Source organism: Microcaecilia unicolor, chromosome 1, assembly GCF_901765095.1.
Source record: "Microcaecilia unicolor chromosome 1, aMicUni1.1, whole genome shotgun sequence".
NCBI classification, from domain to species: domain Eukaryota; kingdom Metazoa; phylum Chordata; class Amphibia; order Gymnophiona; family Siphonopidae; genus Microcaecilia; species Microcaecilia unicolor.
Genome location: NC_044031.1, coordinates 197,084,050 through 197,102,926, shown reverse-complemented (window position 1 = coordinate 197,102,926; position 18,877 = coordinate 197,084,050). Strand labels below are relative to the sequence as shown.

At 40.3% G+C, this 18,877-nt stretch overlaps 1 protein-coding gene across 5 annotated transcripts in view; it reads left to right on the top strand.

Annotated features, from left to right (window-relative positions):
- The window catches only part of ZDHHC3 (zinc finger DHHC-type containing 3), a 94,320-nt gene that overhangs the window by 31,779 nt on the left and 43,664 nt on the right, over positions 1 to 18,877 (top strand). For 4 of the 5 annotated variants that reach the window (XM_030203522.1, XM_030203530.1, XM_030203539.1 and 1 more), the window contains exons 5-6: positions 5,447 to 5,528; positions 14,074 to 14,204. In XM_030203522.1, coding sequence (XP_030059382.1) covers positions 5,447 to 5,528; positions 14,074 to 14,204 — 213 coding nt within the window. Of the gene's footprint in view, positions 1 to 5,446; positions 5,529 to 14,073; positions 14,205 to 15,487 lie in introns of all 5 variants that reach the window. The other variant, XM_030203560.1, reaches the window with a different exon arrangement.

The window sequence follows — 18,877 nt, the reverse complement described above, 5'->3', positions numbered from 1 at the left end:
TCTCTGATCTACACAACATACACTATATTATTATTGTGAGACAACAATTATATAATTGTTCAAAAAGTAATTAAGAAGCCAAAAAGTCTACTACTGAAATCCAAATTGATTACATAAGTCCTCATACCCTTTGTCATTACTAGCAATAAACCAATAAAATGAGAGCTATAGGCAGCAACCTTGAGACCCACTGCACCCCACACTGCTTAGGACCTGCAAAGGACTAGATTCTATATATGGCGTCTGAAATGTCTGCACAGAATATAGGCTTATTCTATAAACTCCATTTGGAATTATACGCGGTATAAAAAATACACTTAGTGGCCATGACTGCATCTAATTGCAGGCCTGTCTATTTACGCCAAGTAAAACTTGGTGTAAATACAGGTATCTAAATTACGCACAGAGCAGGTGTATTCTATAACCATGTGCACAGTTTTTCAGAAGCCCATTTCCCCACCCATAGCCATACCCCTATTTGGGTGCGTGTATTAGAATTTACTCAAAAAAAATGGCCAATTTGAAAAAACTTTGGATACCACAATAATATAATCCAAAACTATTCAAAAGTATCCAATCAAAATATACTCATATCACTTGCTTAGATGCACTACTTCTCTAGCCCACAAAAGATTCTTTATATTCATCAAATCATTTCATTCCTTTTCTTTTAAATGACCTCAGCGATGTTCGTTGCCAACCAACAATTGTTTTTTATGGCAACGTTATCGACATTATAATATCTTCATAGGTCAACTGTATTGACTACTGCAATTTTTCACAACTTTAATAAAACCTTTAAACAGTTCACTTATCTTTTTGAATCCATTTATCATTTGGTCCCAGGGGTAAAAATGTCCGACATGTTTCGCCCGAGACCGAGCTGTCTCAAGGACAATCCACCTGAGGATTTTTAGCGCCAGCTCAGCTCAAAGTTGGCAGATAGAACTTTGAGCTGAGCTGGCGCTAAACGTCCTCAGGGGGATTGTCCTTGAGACAGCTCGGTCTCGGGCATGTCATGTCAGAACAGTTGCACATCTACAAATAGAGCCTAAATATAATGAGGAGTCAAAAACAACAAAAATATATTTTCAGAGATGTCCCTTATTCTTTCTGCTGTTCATTCGGCTTCTAAAACATAAGTATGTGCATGTAATAGCACTGTAAAAATTAGTAGCAATAGTTTGCAGTTATAATGGTTAGGCAGATTACATTTTGATAACATTTATGTTTAGGTAAAAATAAGTGAGCCAGAGCCAAATTAAGTAGTTTTGAGGGGCCGAGGGTGGAACTCAGATGGGGATACTCTTATGACTTGGCTAGATTTCTTTGGCATGGGAGACCTGAGGTACAACCAAATCCTTCTGGACAAGGGTATCATAGATGTCTTGTTCTCCAGCTCAGTGGTTCCCAAAACTGTCCTGGGGCAGCCCCAGCCAGTCAGGTTTTCAGGTTATCCACGATGAATATTCATGAGATTTTCATTCACTGCCTCCACTGCTTGCAATTTCTCATGCATAGGAAGATAATACGGCAGTGGCCCCTGCTGCAGTGTTCAGCCCTGCTGGCAAAAGAGCAAAACTAAACCATTAAATCATAGAGTACATTTTTCACCTGCCATTGGCTTTGGAGAGAACTTTAGTCATCTGGCCTGCCTATTTTCCAGTCCATATTTTAAAATAAACTAGTTTCCAACCTTTTTATATCTGGCTTGATTTATTTTGTTTTTACTCATTCCTTCCTTTTATTTTTCTTTATATAGGTTCTGTCTCATTTTCCTTGGAATTCATCTTTGTTTCATTTTAGTTTCTTCATCTCTACTTGCCCATTGGTCTCTTTCTGCTGCTTTTGTCCACAATCTTCCCAATCCAGCTTAACCTTTTCTTTCTACATGCCTCAGTCTGGCCTTGCTCACTAGCTTCCTCTCTTTCTCTCTTCTCACCTCGGCGTTCTGAGTTTTATTGCCTAAATTGTGGAACAGCCTGCCCAATTATATCTGTAATGAACAATGTTTTGCTGAGTTTAAAGCCCATCTTAAGACTCATTTCTTTCAATTAGCTTTTGAGATACAGTATATGGCCTCCTCCTGATGACTGGGCTGACCTGTGACACCGAGGATCTGTGTGTTTCGTTTGATTGCTGCTGTCCTATTTTTATAAGGCGTTCTTTTCTTGTAATATACTATTTTAACTGTTACTGATTGTACACCGCTTAAATCCACATGTTAATATATGCTGTATAAAAGGTTGCAATAAATTAAACTATAACTATAAAACTCTATCACTTCTTTTACTTCTTACTCTCCCTAGGCATCACAAGAGTTTGAACTGTATGTATGTATATTTCATAGGCTAGTATTATGCACTGATTTGCGATTGCCTAGAATAAGCAATGTATTAATTTAATTAAAGTGGAGGTATTGTGACTTTTATTTTCCTTACCTAAGTCTCTCTCTCTCTTTCTTTCTCCCCCCTTCCCCCCTGAACTCCTACCATCTTCCGGTGGAAGGAAAATAATGATGCTTTATGAACACGCTGACTGATCTCTATAAAACAGTTCTGTTATTACGAGGAGATCTGTGTGGAGCTGGCAGGTCTAATGCTGTGTTTATAGAAATTGCCAGAATTGTGTGGGTTCACACTACAGTGATGAAACTGCATTGTAGGGAAGAATTGATGTTCTGTCTTCCGGCTGAATTCAGGGATGATTATGAATTGGAATTTGTGAGGTGGTTAAAAAAAATAGGTGTTTCGAGCAGCCCGATACTGGCTTTTCTTGCTCTTGTCTAAGAATTACAGTACGAGTCAGGTTTGAGCTTTCAGTGGCTTACTCAGCTGTTAGCAGCTGTATTCAGAATCCAAGCTTTGCTTATTCCTCAGTAGTTCAGGAACCCTAAAAATGGACATAGATTAGGCATCAGAACCCTGCTGATGGTATTTTCAGACTTATGGGTCACTGGTCTATTTTTTTTTTATCAGTAATTGTTTTAGTCAATAGGTGACGAGTATTAAATAACTAACATTTGATTATTGGTGCTTGTCATAGCATAATCGTTCATACTTTAAACTGACGTGCTGTATGTCTGCACCATGTACTTTTTCAGAAAATAAATGCTGATATTCAAAAGCATTTAACTGTCTCGTCAACGATATTCAGCGGGGAATAGCAGGCTGTCTCCCGTTGAATTTCACCGATTAGCGGTTAGCCAGTTATATCGGCCGGCATAACAGTCTGGGCACTGATTTTCAGCCCCACTTTAGCAGCTATATGTGGTCACGTGAATACATGGGATATCTTTGGCTGGTTTGAAGATAACCGGCTAAGTGAGCCGGTTGGTCAAAAATAAATCGGATATTCAATGCCAGTTACTGGAAACGTCCCGGTATTGAATATTTGGGTTTAGCGGTGACTGCAGGAGTTAGCCGGACTAACTCCCATGGTCTGATATCGGCCAAGGCTGTGGTGCTCATGTACAATCTGGATAAAAATTAGTTACTGTAATTCATTTAGAACCCTAAATTGTTGTTTCTTGGTTTTGGGCCTCCAGGGCAGCAAATAGATATGGCTTTCAGGGTTTAATCATTTTGTAAGTGACCTTTTTAGATCTGCTGAAGGAAGGCTTAGGAGGTGAGCCTGCTGCCTTGAGCTGTTGTACCTGTTGTACCTGTTGAAGGAGAGCTAACGGGTGTTCTGGATATATGAGCGCTTCACCCAGAAGAACAGAGAAGCTAGCTCCCTCTCTGTCTGTGACATTAGTGGACTGCTGGCTGTGTAAAAGGTAGTCTTCCTGAAGCCTGACCTAAGGGGAACATGTCACTTAGGTGCCCATTTGGGGACACTTTGGAAGCACTTGGGGAACATATCTTTTGGCCCTGACAGTTGAAGACTGTTCCATTGGCAGTTGCCCAAAGCCAAAGCCCAATGGACAAGAAGTAAACTAGCCAAGGCTGTTTCTTCTCCGGAGATGCCCTCTAGTTTTGAGACTCTTTAAAGTACTTTTTTGAGAGACCCTCTACCTCTTCCTGTGTCTTCTCCCAGTTTGGATTTTCAGAAAGATATGCTGTCGGGATTGGTATTAATTGAGGTACTTCTTCCAGTCTCTTTTTCTTCCCTGAAATGTCCTATGAGGATGCTTGTGCCAAATCCTATTATCTCATCATCTGGCTGGACTTTGCAGTCTGGGCCCTTTGGTGAGAATTCTGAGGATATTTCCTTAAAGGATATTTGATGTTTGTTATTGAAAACTAATTCATTGCTGCAGAGTTTTATTGATATAGTGTAAAAGGTAAGAGACTTTAGCATGAATCTAGGATATCAAAGACTGAAGGTGATCTGAAACATTGGAATCTCAGATAAATATGGTTCAAGCTGCTGAGGTTACATGGATTAAGAACACCCTGGGACTGCACAGATAGCTGGAAGCCTTAGAAAATAACTTTAAAGCCAGGAGTTTGAGACTGTAGAATTTTTCCAGAACATTCCTCTTATCTCCTTTAATATTATTGCAGAATTATTTTAAAGATGTGTTAAAATTTGGTAATGTGGAAAGTATTCCCTATTTCAAAGTCATATTATTTTTCCACTTCTAATGACCCAGCAAATGAGCTGAGAGAGGGAAATGATCCTTCTGTCTCTAATCTGACAGGTTTCCGGAGTCCTCTCGGGACCTGATTTCCTAGGGCATAAGTGAGAAAGAGAATATTGCTGTTCTTAAAGCATATTTTTCTAAAAAAGATGCTCTTTACTGTGGGTATAAAGTAACTATATTTCCAGATGTCTCCAGGTCTATTCAGTTGAGGAGAAAGTGGTTTCTACAGCTGAGACGTAAGGTTTTAGCTTTTGTTGCTTCTATTTATCCACGTTTTCCATGCAGGTGTTGTATTTTGTTTTTTTTAGAACCTACTCATGTGGAAGCTTTTTTGTTAGAATAGCAGCTTGTAAATTCTACTTTGTTTTTATTTATTTTTTTAAATTGATTGCCTACTTTCTTCACTTTTGTAAGAGGAATTATTTCATGAAATATACTTAGTTATTGTACTCAAGGGCTGGGCAATAATTTCTTCTTGATGCGTTTATGTTTTATTATGTGGAACTTTTGAAGAATTTTTAAAATCTTTGTTGCGATTGCTACTACTGCTTGTTTTATTGGAACAAAATTATTTTAAAAATAAGAAAAAAAAAAGATAAAGGCAGACTTGTACGACATGTTAAACTTTTAGCAGGTTATTAGCAATATTAATCAACATCAACAAGGCTAATTTTCATAATGTGATCACCTTGAAAACCACAGCTGTTTATAGTTTTTGAAGACCACCGTTGAGAACCCTTGTCCTAGATGTCCTTCATATCAATCTCTGTTCAAAGCCGATATGGAACTTAGCTCTTAAAATTACATTCTTGCATACTTCTCATTTATGACTTTGCTGTGTATCATATTGTGTTTCAGATGTATATAGCACTAATTTCCTTGCATGCCCTCATCATGGTGGGTTTCCACTTCCTGTACTGCTTTGAGGAGGACTGGACAAGTAAGTAGAAATTAATTCTATTCTTTCAGGTCAACCTCAGGAACAATTGGTGCCCAGTTTGCTCTTAATAGAATTTTGGAAGTCACAAGAGACTTGTGTTGAGTAAAGAAATTTAAAACAAGCAAGAAAAGAAATCTAATCCAAAGACCAAAAGAGGACAAGTCAAAAAAACATTTTTTTTTTTCCATTTGAGTAATAGGGGGCCCTTTTACTAAGTTCAGTTAGGCACAAAAGTCTCCTAAGTAAGAAGATGCAGCAGACTCCTGACGGGATATTCCCTGCCCCTTTCAATTTTGGTGAGGTCCACAGGTTTGGAGGGTGAAAGAGGTCTCTGTCATTGGTTCTGTACATTCTTTTTGCCTGGTTCCAAGTTTGTAAAAAAAAAAAAAATTGTCAAGGCCTCCAGTAGGCCCATACAACAAAATATCTTATTTATTTTAAAAATGTCTATACCACCTATATTTAGAAAACATAAACATATACAAATAAACTGCCTGCAAAAAGTTCTGTCTTCATATAATTATAAAAATAAAGACAAAAACAATTGAGTTTTCAATAACTTCCTAAAATGTGTCCTATTTGCACACTGGCGGAGCTGACCAGACAGTGCATTCCACAATAAAATTCCAGTGGAAGCAAAGGCTGAGGCTTGCGTGTCTGCATAATACAACTGCACAAGTTCATCAGTCGACAATCACATAGCGGTATCGGACCTCGGTGCACACCTCTGTTAGTCATGGCCCATAGTGAAGCTACTATCAGCATTTAGTGATTTGCCATCACATGTGCACCTTCCACTCTTTTCTCCTCTCCTTCTGCCAACAGTCGCCTTAGAGCCCTATGTCTGGAACCCAGTTCCACACTTCATTTCTTGGCAAGCTGATTAGCTACAGAACTTGCCAGATTGTGAGCTGCTGAAACAGTTCATTAGCATAGTGTCTGAGACCTTGTACGTATGGGTTCCATTCAGAAAACAATTAACGTTTTTATTCAGAAACACGTAATTAAAATGTGTTTAAACCCCATTGGAAACTTGAGTGGCTGTGGATTTCACTGTATGTCCTCAGGTCTGCATCCCTAAAAGCACAGCAAGAAGTGAAGAGCACATATTAGCTTGTGCACATAATAAGGGCAATTCTGTAAACTAGGTGGTAACATTTACACGCCCATCGTGTGCGTAAATGTTTGTAATACTAGCATACATGTGTCTGTATTATAGTATGCTACCAAAGCACTGTTCTGTAAATAAATAATTATCTTGCAAGGGGGCATACATATGGATGAGACATAGGCAGGGCATCTACTTGCACAACTTACATAATACTGTAAGTTACATGCGCCCCTGTCACATTTAGGAGGCCATGCTTATACCAGCTCTGTGGCTGGTGTAGGTGCACATGCCTAAGTGTTAGGTGTGCTACTACCAGTTTAAGCTTGTATTCTATAATAGAACCTAGTCACCTAGATTCTGTTATAGAATAGGCATCTACCATGAGGCCTCAGGGCACTTACATGTTGGCACCCAGTTATAGAATTACCCGCAATGTGTGTAAATTCATCTTCCTTCTCATTCTGCTAGACCAGTACAAACCAGTGAATTGTGTTCCTGTACCAGCATGTGGGAAACAGAGAAATGTGAATATTCTAGTGACATCACTGTTATAAGGAGTATTTCTCTGCATCCAGCAGATGGTCCAGGTTGGCCTGGTGCAGCAGCATATGAGGAAAGGCCTGATTCTATTGGCCTCCCTCCACAGGCTGTGATACTATGGTAGAGTCCTTGTTCTTTGCTCCTAAGGGATTGATCCTCAGACCTTTTCCTAGTTGAACTCAGAGTGGCTTTGCCCTCCGAGGCTCTGAGCCTGGTCAGCAGATATCCTTTAGATGTCAGGGGTCCAATGAAGTATCCTTGAGGCCCTTGCCAGTGAAATGAGTCTTCTTTTTACTTTCTGTGTTCTCAGATCCCCCTCCCCAACCCTTCCCTCATTGGGATACTTATAATTTCCCTTTTTTTTTTTAATCTGGCAGTTGGGGTGTGCTGGTCCTTTTTAAAGAAATAAAAATAGAGCAAAAGTTAAATGGGCCACACACAGCAGCATTGGAAGAGCAGGGTGACCTCAGGGAGCCTCAGTATGGTGTGAGTACCAAGGCAGGACATTCAGAGCTGGTGGGTCGCCAATGTGGGGGCTGGCATGTGAGCTCTGTGCTGGCTCCTACTGTTCTCTCTGCAATTGGATCAGTAGTATGTCAGGCCCGCATGGTTCTGCGGGGCTATGATTGCAAAATAAAGACGGGCCAACTACTTCCTGTCCAACAGAGACGAACGCCTCTAAGGTGAGTGCTGAGACAGTTTCAGCACTTTGTCTAGGATGCTCATGTCTGGCCTGCCTTGGACCAGGGAGCACCATTCGTTGGGTCATTGATAGAGCGAAGATGCCTCAGAGGGGAATATGGTATAGTAAGAGATGAAAGATGTGAAAAGCAAGTCGGAAAGCAAGTCGGAAAGCCTTAAAAGCAAGAAGCAGAATCTTATATTGGATGCAAAAATGTACCGGCAACCAATGGTGACTTCTAAGAAGAGGTGAAACTTAGTTATATTTTCCAGCATGACAAATAAGATGAATAGCTATGTTTTGGAGAGTTTGCAACTTCGTCAAGGAAGACAATGGTAAACCTGAAAAGATGATATTGCAATAGTCAAGCTTAGAAATAAGTAAAGAGAGAACAAGAGTGTGAAAAGAGTTATGATCAAAAAACTCACACACACAGCAACTGTCTTAGCACACAGAAGCTGAATTGGAGTAGAGAAGAGATGTGCTGTACACATGTTAATTGGAAGTCAGGACTTATTCCCATAATGAAAATATGAAATCAGGCTGATCTTAGTACCATGCAGATCCTGAGAAGGTACTATCGACTGACCTGTGATCCAACAGCCATTGCTGTTGTCAGGGTTGAGAACCATTCTTTGGGAAGCTAACCAGTGAGCAATGGCATCTAAAGAAGATTGAAGAGGAGAGAGTCAGGGCGAGCCAGCACCAGTGTAATGCAGGAGAAAAATATTGTCAGCATACATGAAAGTAGCATTAGAGAAATGTTGAATTAAGGTAGCTAGAGGGCTAAGAAACAAATTAAACAATAATGGGGAAAGAATTTACCCTTTGAGGAACACCACAATTAAAGGGATATGATGAAGAAAGCGGACAAGGACAATGTTACTTTAAAAGACCGAGAGGAAAGAAAGGAAGTGAACCATGTCAATACTGTCCCTGAGAGACCAAGAGCAGTGAGATGAGACAGAAGGAGAGAGTGATTAAGTCATCATCTGAAAGATCTAAAGAAATAACTAAAGCACAAAGGGCCCCTTTTACTAAGCTGCGTAAGCCGTCTACGCATGTCCGGAAAATATTTTTTATTTTCTGGTGCATGTAGCGGACGTGTTCCAAGTGGCATCTGACGCATGTAGGTCATTACTGCCCAAATTCTTTACCACTAGGTCTATGGCTGGCAGTAAGGTCTGAGACCAACTCAGGTCTGAGAGCTTCATGTGTCTAATGGACAGATTCACTGAGGAAGGGGACTGGGGTAGAGAAGTCTGAAATGCATTTTGTAAAGTGGTTATCTTGGAGCAGAAGAACTGTACTAATGCGTTAGCAGAGGGTCTATTTAACAATTTAGAGGGACGTTAAGGAATAGTGAGAGATTTATAGATAGCGTAAAGTTCTGGTGGTGTCACCCAAGCAACCTGCTCAAAGGGGTCTCGCTGGACTCCCAGAGTGCATGGTGTTGATGACAGATGGTAGCCTGCTAGGCAGGGAGGTCCATTCTCTGAATCAGGTGATGCAGGAGCCCTGGTCATGCCTAGAAGCATTGTGGCTGATCAGTTAGTTGAAAGAGAGAGCCATCCATCTATCTCTTTTCCACTTTCTTCCCCTTCCCCTCTTGTAAGGGAAAGCAGTCTGGGTGATGTGCAAGTGGCTGAAGAGATAGTCCTCCTATGATATTGGGCAGAAGTCATCTGGTGCACATTGCAGGGTGCAGAACATGCAAGCAGATTACCTCAGCCATCAAACCCTGAATCCGGCAGAGTGGGAGTTGGTTTCGAAGTCATTCCAGCTGTTGGTAGATTGCTGGGGAAAGCCCAAGTTCAATCTGATGGTGTCATGATGGAACACCAAGTACCCTTCTTCTTCACTCACAGGAAAGGAGAAGGAGTAGTAGGAATTGATGTGTTGATTCAGTCATGGCTACGTTGGTACCCCTGTATGTTTTTTGACTCCAGCATCCTCATCAGCCAGATTCTCCACAGGATCATGAAACCTGCATTTCTCATAATCTTAGTGCCCCAGAGTGGCCATGTCACCCTTGGTATGTGGACCTAGTAAGGCTCCTAGTAGAGGTGCCTATCCTCTCCAGGGGATATGAGGACCCATATCTCTTCTGGCTTTTGGCATAGCTCTTGAAGTGACAGTTTGCAAGGAATATGGTGCCACTGTTGTTGCTACATTGCTGAGGGCAGAAAGACCTTTGACTTTTGTGGGCTGGAAGTTGTTGAATATTTGTATGAGTTGGCACTTAATTTGATTAAAGTGCAGGTAGCAGTTCTAGCATGTTTTAGAGGTAAGATGCAGGGGATACCTCTGAGTCTCTATCCAGATGTGGGGTATGAAGCACATCTGCCCCCAAGGCATCTGGTAGTTCTTGGGTTTTTTAATTGGTGTAAGAGGCCCTGGTTGAGCTGACCTTTGAGCTTTATGGAGGGGCCTTATTGCAGATTCATTCCCTCAAAGTTGCTTTTCTAGTGGCCATCTCTTCAGCCCGGAAGATTTTCAGAGTAGCAGGCCCTCTCGTTTTGGGATTGTCTGTTTCAGTTCACAGGTGATTTGGCTTCCATTCATCCTTTGCCTTTGTTTTTACTGAAAGTGGTGTCCACTTTCCACTTGAATCAGTCTGTCAGTCTCCCAGCATTCTGTCACGTCTGTGGCCATGACCCCTCTGACTCACCTTATTTCCTGTGGTCAGCTTCTGAGCTGGCTTCTGTCTGTTCTTTGTGAGTTAGTTCTGTCTCTTTGTGCTGGCTGCATTGGATTGTCTGTGTGCTGCTTCCCATTCCAGACTTCAGCCCAGTCCAGTCCGGATCTTCCGGTCTGCTTGACTTGCTTGGCTTGTTTGAGCCTGCACAGCACCCGTAGTTGCCTGGTGATTGCTGCAGCTGAATCTCAGCTGCTGCTGGGCTTATTAGCCATTTTGAAACTCTCTGCTTTGCCTTTACATCGCCTTAGGCCCTGGTTTGTTGGTGCTTGCTGCACTTCTGTTCTGTTTAAGTTCTAGCCTGAGATTCTTGTTTGTTTATAGTTAGGCTGTGTGTAGTTTAGATTAGGTTGTTGTTTGTTTGCTAGTCCTGTCTCTGGGTGGTAATTTTGTGTTTAGTCTTTGTCTGTTTGTGTCTTTGTGGCTGCTCTGCAGCTTTCAGTTCTGTGTCTTATCAGTATTTTGTTCCCTGTTTTAGTGGCTGCTTGCAGCTTTCAGTCCTGCCCTTTAGCTTTCCCTTCCTTGCCCTGCTGCCCCTGTATGTTCCTTTCCCCTCTGACTCTCAGTCCCTGCTCAGCCTAGTTGGGATCCTGTTCCTGCCCTGACCTATAAGTCCTGCCGACCGCCTGCAGCCAGGAGCTCAACTCCTGGTGAAAGGTGGCCATGTGCAGGTGAAGTCTAACTGTTTCAGAGTTCTGCCCTGTCTCTGTGTAGGGTGGTTTTGCCTGCTTCTGCCGCTCGGCAGTGGCCCAAGGGCTCACAAACCTAGTTCCAGTTTTGAAAACGTGACACATTCAGAATATCTAAAAAGATCAGATTGGAGATGATTCTTCACGAATGATGTTTGTAGGATTCTGCTGCACTATATGAAAGGCCTCCAGTAGCTTTAAAAGATTGGCCCACTTGTTCAACCTCTTTGGTGGCCCGCACAAGGGACAAGCAGCCTCCAAATCAATTGTTGCATGGTGAATTAAGGCCACAATTGAGTACACATACATTTTCAATCACAGGATGATTCTGGAATATTTGACTTCATTCCGTGAGATCACAGGTGGCTTCCCAGGCAGAAACCAAAGCAGTCTCCCCAAAAGATATTTTCAAGGCAGTGAGTTGGTCATCATTTATGTTCATTTGTGAAACACTACAGAGTGGATGTTGTGGCCCAGGCAGATAATGCCTGTGGCAGTGAAGTTATGGAGGGGACCTTGTTTCTCTCCTGCCCAGAGGGATAAAGCTTTTGGAACATCCTTCTGGTTTGGACTGGTTTAACAGGATGAGTTCTGCTAGACCAGTCCCGTGTCCCTCTCTGGAAGACTGCAACCCTGGGTATCCTGGACAGCTTTCCCAGCTCCTCCTCACTGTGTATATAGAAGTCTATACTTCCTATCAACGAGTTCCCAGGATGGGTCCCGGGGTTGTGTTATTGTTGTAGTTTCTTATATTCTGTTTACTAATGCTAACCCAAAGTAAGGAATACATACTGAAGTAGGCTGCACCACTCCTTTTAGCGATGACGTTATTGGAATATTTAAGTTTCTCTGCCTTCCAGATCTAGCAGGATTCAAGGAAAAGAAATTAAGAGCTAAGAATAATTTCAACTTTCTTTTAGAGCAGGGGCTCTTAACCCAGTCCTTGGGATATACCTAGCCAGTCAGGCTTTCATGATATCCACAATGAATATGCTTCAGAGAGATCTGCATGCTCTGCTTCTACTGAATTTCATGCATACTCATTGTGGATATCATAAGGCCTGACTGGCTAGGTGTGTCCTGAGGACTGGGTTGAGAACCTCTGTTTTATAGCCATAATAATCAGTGTCTGATGTGGATAAATGTGCTGCAATGGAGATGAAACTGTGTGTGTATGTATTTTAACTTTAAAAATGTGAAAAGTAAATACAGATCTGATGGTGAGATGTGGAATGCCAAAAGAGCAGCACGGTGAGCCCTGGATAACAGTGTGTTAATGGTAAAGGAAAGACCATTGCCTTGGACAACCATAATGAAAAGATCTTAAAAATAAATATTGTTTTTGCAATATCCTGGTCATAAACAAACCCCCAAGTTCTATAAATGGCACCTTAAGTTGTGTGCGCTAATTTGGCCACACAGCCAATTTACAAGCCAATCGGCGCTGATAATTGGTACTTAAGCAATTAGCGGCACTAATTGACTTTCATTAGAATTTACGTGCACACCTTTCTACGTGTATTTTATTTATTTATTTATTTATGAATGACATTTGTACTTCGCATTATCCCAAAGAAGTTTGGGTTCAATGTGGCTCCCAATCAAGTCGGACAGTTGACAACATATTTAAGTTGCAAGAATGCAATGTATGCAAAAACAGACCCAAAAAAACACAGTTAGTACACTAAATTACTTTCAAACACTCTGAGGTCTATGCACTAAAGCTTAGAATACATGCTAAGCTCATTAAACCCACTGCATAAATAGCATGCTACCAACCAACAGCTGGAGTGCACACTAAACTAGCACCCACAAACCTTAATGGTTACATACTAAAATTAGCATATATTCATATGCAGATTAGATTACATCCTAACGTGGGGCGTGTAAATTCTAATGCGTGCAGCCGAAAAGGGTGCATGGAATGGTGGGCGGGTTGTGGGCATTTCAAAAAAACTACTTGCAGTATTATAGAATACACCTGATCTGCACCTAAGTTAGGTGCAGGTATTTAGGCCTGGTTTTAGGTGGCCTAAATGGGTGCATCTAAATGTTGGTCAGAAGAACAGCCGCTAAGCATATTTTATAAACTGCATTTAAGTTTAGGAGTAGTTTATAGAATTGCATTAAGCGTATGGTTTTTCGGTGCCGATTTTTAATGCGCCATTTATAGAATTTGGCCCAAAGTATTTTCTAACAAAGACTGTACAAATATACCTGAGGTACAAACTTACCCCCCCTGTTTACTAAGTCGCGTGGCAATGCTGACACAGCCCATTCAAAGTGAATGGGTTGTGTCGGCATTAGTGCACGGCAGCCACTAGTGAGGCTTAGTAAACAATGAAGTTAGATTGGAAGCCTTCCGGGGACCTAGAGTACCTGAATGTAACTCACGTTGTGCTACTACTGAACAGGTGTGAGCTAAATTCCAATAAATTAATAAATTGGCTTTGGTGGTAATAATGCCCATCTGTTCAAGAAGACTGAGGGTAATTTGACTTTTCCCTGTAACTTCTATGGCTCATATGGAGTTTTAAAAGTCACCTTTTTATAACAGGGAAAATGGGTCTGCAGTGGAATGTTTGGGCCCTGTTTACTAAGCCGCATTATGGGCGTGTTAGTGTTTTTAACGCGCATTAAACCATGTACGCGCCTACAATATCCTTATAGGCGCCTACACAGCACGCGCGCTAATTGTAGGCGCATTAAAAATGGTAAAGCACCTTAGTAAACAGGGCCCTTTGTTTCCCTGATGGTCTGGTTGTTTCTGCAGTGTTTACTGTGGATTTGTTTTGAATTTTTTTGTTGTTTTTATTTACCTTCAGAATGCAGTTCATTCTCCCCACCCACTACAGTGATCCTTCTCATCCTATTGTGTTTTGAGGGTCTTCTGTTTCTCATCTTTACTGCTGTGATGTTTGGGACCCAGGTGCACTCTATCTGCACCGACGAGACGGTGAGTGTTATTTCCAGTTGTATCTTTTTATTTTGTTTAGTTATGAGCATTTCATACACCACCATTCGAAATACATCATGGCAGTGTACAAAAAAAAAAATCATTTTTCGTGTGCTGCTCCTCTTCCCTAAGATCTGTTTGTTCACACGTTTGCTACTCTGCCAGCATTTGATAGTGTGCTGTGCTCAGAAATCATCTTGAGAGAAAATGGGGCTTATTTTGACTCTTCACTGTGAAATGTGAACAGGTACCTAAGTGAACTTCAGAAAATTGCCAGTAACTCGTCGCCTGTTCTTCACATCCTGCTTCCCATCTTTATTCTTGGATGTTCTTTTCATATTTTTGCTTTTCAGCCTGGATGCGGAGTAGAAGGCACTAGCTCATTTATTAAGAATTTATTAGGATGCTGACTGACTGAATGAATGTAGGTGATGTTGCAGCCCCCTCCCTGTTGCTCCTCTAACTTTTTCACTAATGGAGTTTGGTTTCTTCCTCTAATTTGCTGATTGCTGATAACCACAGTCTCTCCAGACTTTGGGGAGTTTTTTTTGTCTGCAAACCTATATCATTTTAGCATATCTCCTTCAAGTCCATACCCTCATGCTCTTCATCCCGAGCTTGTATCAGTTCTAGGTTTATTAATATTTTCAAAAAATTGATGGGCATGTTTTGTACTTAAGTAATCTTTTTGTTTTGTAGATCTGGGGTATGTCTGTATTTATAAAATGTGGTTTCACACCTCGGCCACTAAGATGGAAGCGTATTTTAGAGAGATATAAAATCTCATTACAATGAAAACAAGCCCACCTACAACATAACTCCACCTTACCAAAAGGATGTTTATATGTTTATATTCTGTAAAGACTTTGGTGTGGGGGGGAGAAAAGGCCTTTGGACCCCCCAACATACGTAAAATTAAAAAGTGCCATAGTTTGTGTATGGTTTTTTTTTTTTTTTAAATCTGCTGTCCTGTGAATGATTCAGTCACTGCTTGCCTGCTAATATAGCATAGTCCATAAAGTAAAAAGCACACATCATTTTGGTGAAGGCCACTGTTTTAATGCTTTTATTATATGACCATGTGTGCACAACATCTAAAAATGTTTTAAAATAGTGTATTTATACGTGTATTATAAAATTAATCTCTACATAAAAAGGTTATATTTCCATCTGTTTATTGGTAGAGAAAGCTGGTATGAAAAGAGGTAGGTGCCCAGTCTGTAAGCCAGAAAAGCCCTCAGGAGCAGTACTTTACTGAAAGTGTGACATTTCTGTGTTTTCAGGGAATAGAGCAATTGAAAAAGGAAGAGAGAAGATGGGCTAAAAAAACAAAATGGATGAACTTGAAAGCAGTATTTGGCCACCCGTTCTCTGTAGCCTGGCTCAGTCCGTTTGCTACTCCAGACCCAGGCAAAGCAGACCCCTACCAATACGTAGTGTGAAGAATCCTAAACCAGCACGTCCTCTAGAACTAAACCCACCTCACAGCACTACTGGCATATCAATTTTACTGGAATGTTTTGTAAAAAATAAGCCAAACAAAAGCCTATTTTTTTTAAATGACGATGAAAATTCAGGTATTTGCAGAGAAAAAAAAAAAGCTTTCTGTTCTGCCATTCACATCATTCTGTGTTGCCTGCGACTAAAAACTTTATTTTTCCATCTTTTAATTAACTTGACTTTAACGGGCTTTGTCTCTGTCTGCTTTCTCTTGGGCTTAAATCCTAATCTGGGTAATTTCTCTCTTGGTTTTTTTTTTTCTACTCCCCTCTCCCCAATCGGTTCACCTGCTGTCTGCTAACCTGCGATGGAATTAGCAGTGACAGGTACTAGTGCCAACAGAAACCCCCTTTTTCTTCACGCTTAATTCAGAAGAATAGTCCTGGTATGGAATATGACTGACTGCTGATGTTTCAGGCGAGAGAATGTCTCAGGGGCAATGTTTCCAATGGATTATTTTGGGGACTACCATGACAGTAATGAACTTCACTCTCTGGTGAGGAGATTCTTGTGTTGAAAGGATTGTGTAAAAAGCAGTGGAGTGCACCACACTCTAATTCCCACTACAAAGTGTTTATGGTGGTAAAATTTGCAGCAAAAGCTGGCAGCGTGTCGTGGAGGACAGTGCTTGCTGCCAGTAGTTTTTCTTTCTCTTGGCAAGATGAATTTTCTTTCACATCCCTGTGTTAATTTCCCTCCTCAATGAGATGTGTGCATTTTCCCTTTCCTTAGGCATAAACAATTCTGGGACAGGTTGCCATGTTGAATTGCCTTACTGCACAGTCACAGAGATATGATTGTACCAAAATTCACACGCTACAGTAGTGGACAGAGGATTTAATATATCTTTTAAAATTTGTCTTGAGTTGATAAGCTGCCTGATTTGCACAGATTTAAGGTTTTAAATAGATTTAAGGCCCCATGATTGTTTGTCTAGTGATTGTGTTCATGCTGTGGAGCAGACAGTGTCATCATGGACATGCTTGGAATAACAGTTTAGGGGGTGACAAGCCCTTTTGCTACCTAACAACAAAGAAAACATAGTTGGCCACACAAAGGAGTAGAGGAAACAAATTTATCGAAGACCTGACACTGCCCTTATTTTGGCAAAACTGCCTGCATCCGTGGCCATTCAAGATTAAATGTTCTGTTTTCAGTGTTTCCTAACAGCATTTAATTTGGGTGCTGATTCTGAGTTACAGTAAAATGTTAGTGTTATGAGATTCCACTATTCAAGTGGAAACAGTAAAAAAGAAAAAAAAAAAACCCCAAACCTGTCGCTGACAGTTTGCTGAAATATGTGCTATGTCGGGTGCTCAATAAATTTGTTTCCTCTATTTCTTCTTGTGGATGACTATTCTTTTTTTTGTTGTTGTGCATCTTGTGCTGTGATGCCGACTCTCTCCATTTAATTATTGCCTTTTGCTGCTTAAAACAATAAGTAAATAAATCATTTTCATCTTTTCTTTGCCAATCTGCTTAAACAACAAAAAATTATTGTTGTGAGAGCCAGCAATCCTTTCTCTGGTCCAAGGGTAAGCCCCAACTTGGTTTAATTATACATGAGCTGGTTTCTGTTCCCAGCAAACCCAAATAAATTAATAAATAAATATGGGCCAAGAATGTAAAAACTGAAATCAAGATTCAAAATCTTGCCCAGCACATGCTAGTTTTGGAAAGCTTAGTCACAGTTTCTGCATATAAAATAAGGATCTATGCATTCACATTGGCTATATTGCTTAAGTGGATTTTCAGTCTCCAGAAAACACTCATTCCTTATATGCATAAATGTGGTTGCAGGGGGCATGTTATGGATTTACATGCATAACTTAAATTTTCAAAAGTTATGCAATGAAGAAGTCATGTCATTTAAACATACACAAATTTACACTCCTTCTTTATCAATAAAGTTGCAGGTGGTAAGTTAACCGCGTAACAGCCCACTATTCAAAATCAGTTTACACATTTAGATTCTGAATATCATGTTGCTTTTCTCTTGTGTTTTGAAATTGTGTGTAACTTTGAAGTTAGACAAAGTGTAGTTGGCCACAAGAAGTGGAAAGGCTTGAAAGCTCTATTGTTGAGGAAGCTACTCTTTTTATTATAACCTGACAGAGCTCATGTTTTGGTGGAATCACCTGTGTCGGGAGTCTACAATTTACAAATAAGACAGATCAAAAATATATGTAAAAGTAAAAGATAAAAATTCAAATAATAACAACGTATAATGTGATCAAAATATAAAGGCATAAAAAGAAGTAAAAAAAAAAAAAAAGCAAATAAGTATCATATGATGATTTTTGGCAGTAAGACAGCTTCCTAAGTGGATGATTTATAAAAGCATTCTAGTAGTAAAAAGTCACTCTAACATAAGAAATAATGCCAACACACATTTTTTTAAAGGTCAAAACAAATTGGATAGATCTATCATAATACAGATCTCCAATATAGCTATACTAATAAAGTATTTCTCTTTCAAAAAAAACATCTAGCATTATATCATACATATTAACAACAAATATTTCATCAGTTATCATGATATAGCACAATTATATTTACATGATGGACCATACCTAATGAACTTAAAAAATCATTGAGGGGCCCCAAGATACATTAGGTGCTAAAGCACACCTAATGCAGCCAAAATGGACTAATGTGGAAGGTGCTAAAGCATCTTACGTCAGTATTTGCATATGTGCGTGCTAACAGTGTGGTAAATATTTTTTTGGAAAATATTTTAGGGAGCGTGTCGGGGGTGGAGAGTGGGTGATCTTTGTTAACTAGTTAGTGCATCTACATTACCGTGTGCAGGCTGGTTAGGATAGGGATCATTCGAGAGCCTTTACTGCCTACAGAATAGGTGCTCCTACAGTAATTTATAAAAATGACCGAATTCTAATGGCAAATTAATGTGTGGTCATTAATGAAATAAAGAGAAAATTTAAACACAAAATTTTGTTTTTCCAGCTGCGGTAAAAATAGCTTTGGTGAGTGGAAATGACCTGCATAAGGGCACACCAAGGCCATTTGTTATTGCTGCTTAGGAAGAGGACAGCTAAATCTTGCTGTTGTGCATTCACTGTTGAGATTACAATTTTAAGAGTAATACCGATTAACACATTGTAACATAGTAAATGATGACAAATAAAGATCTGCGCTATCCATCCAGTCTA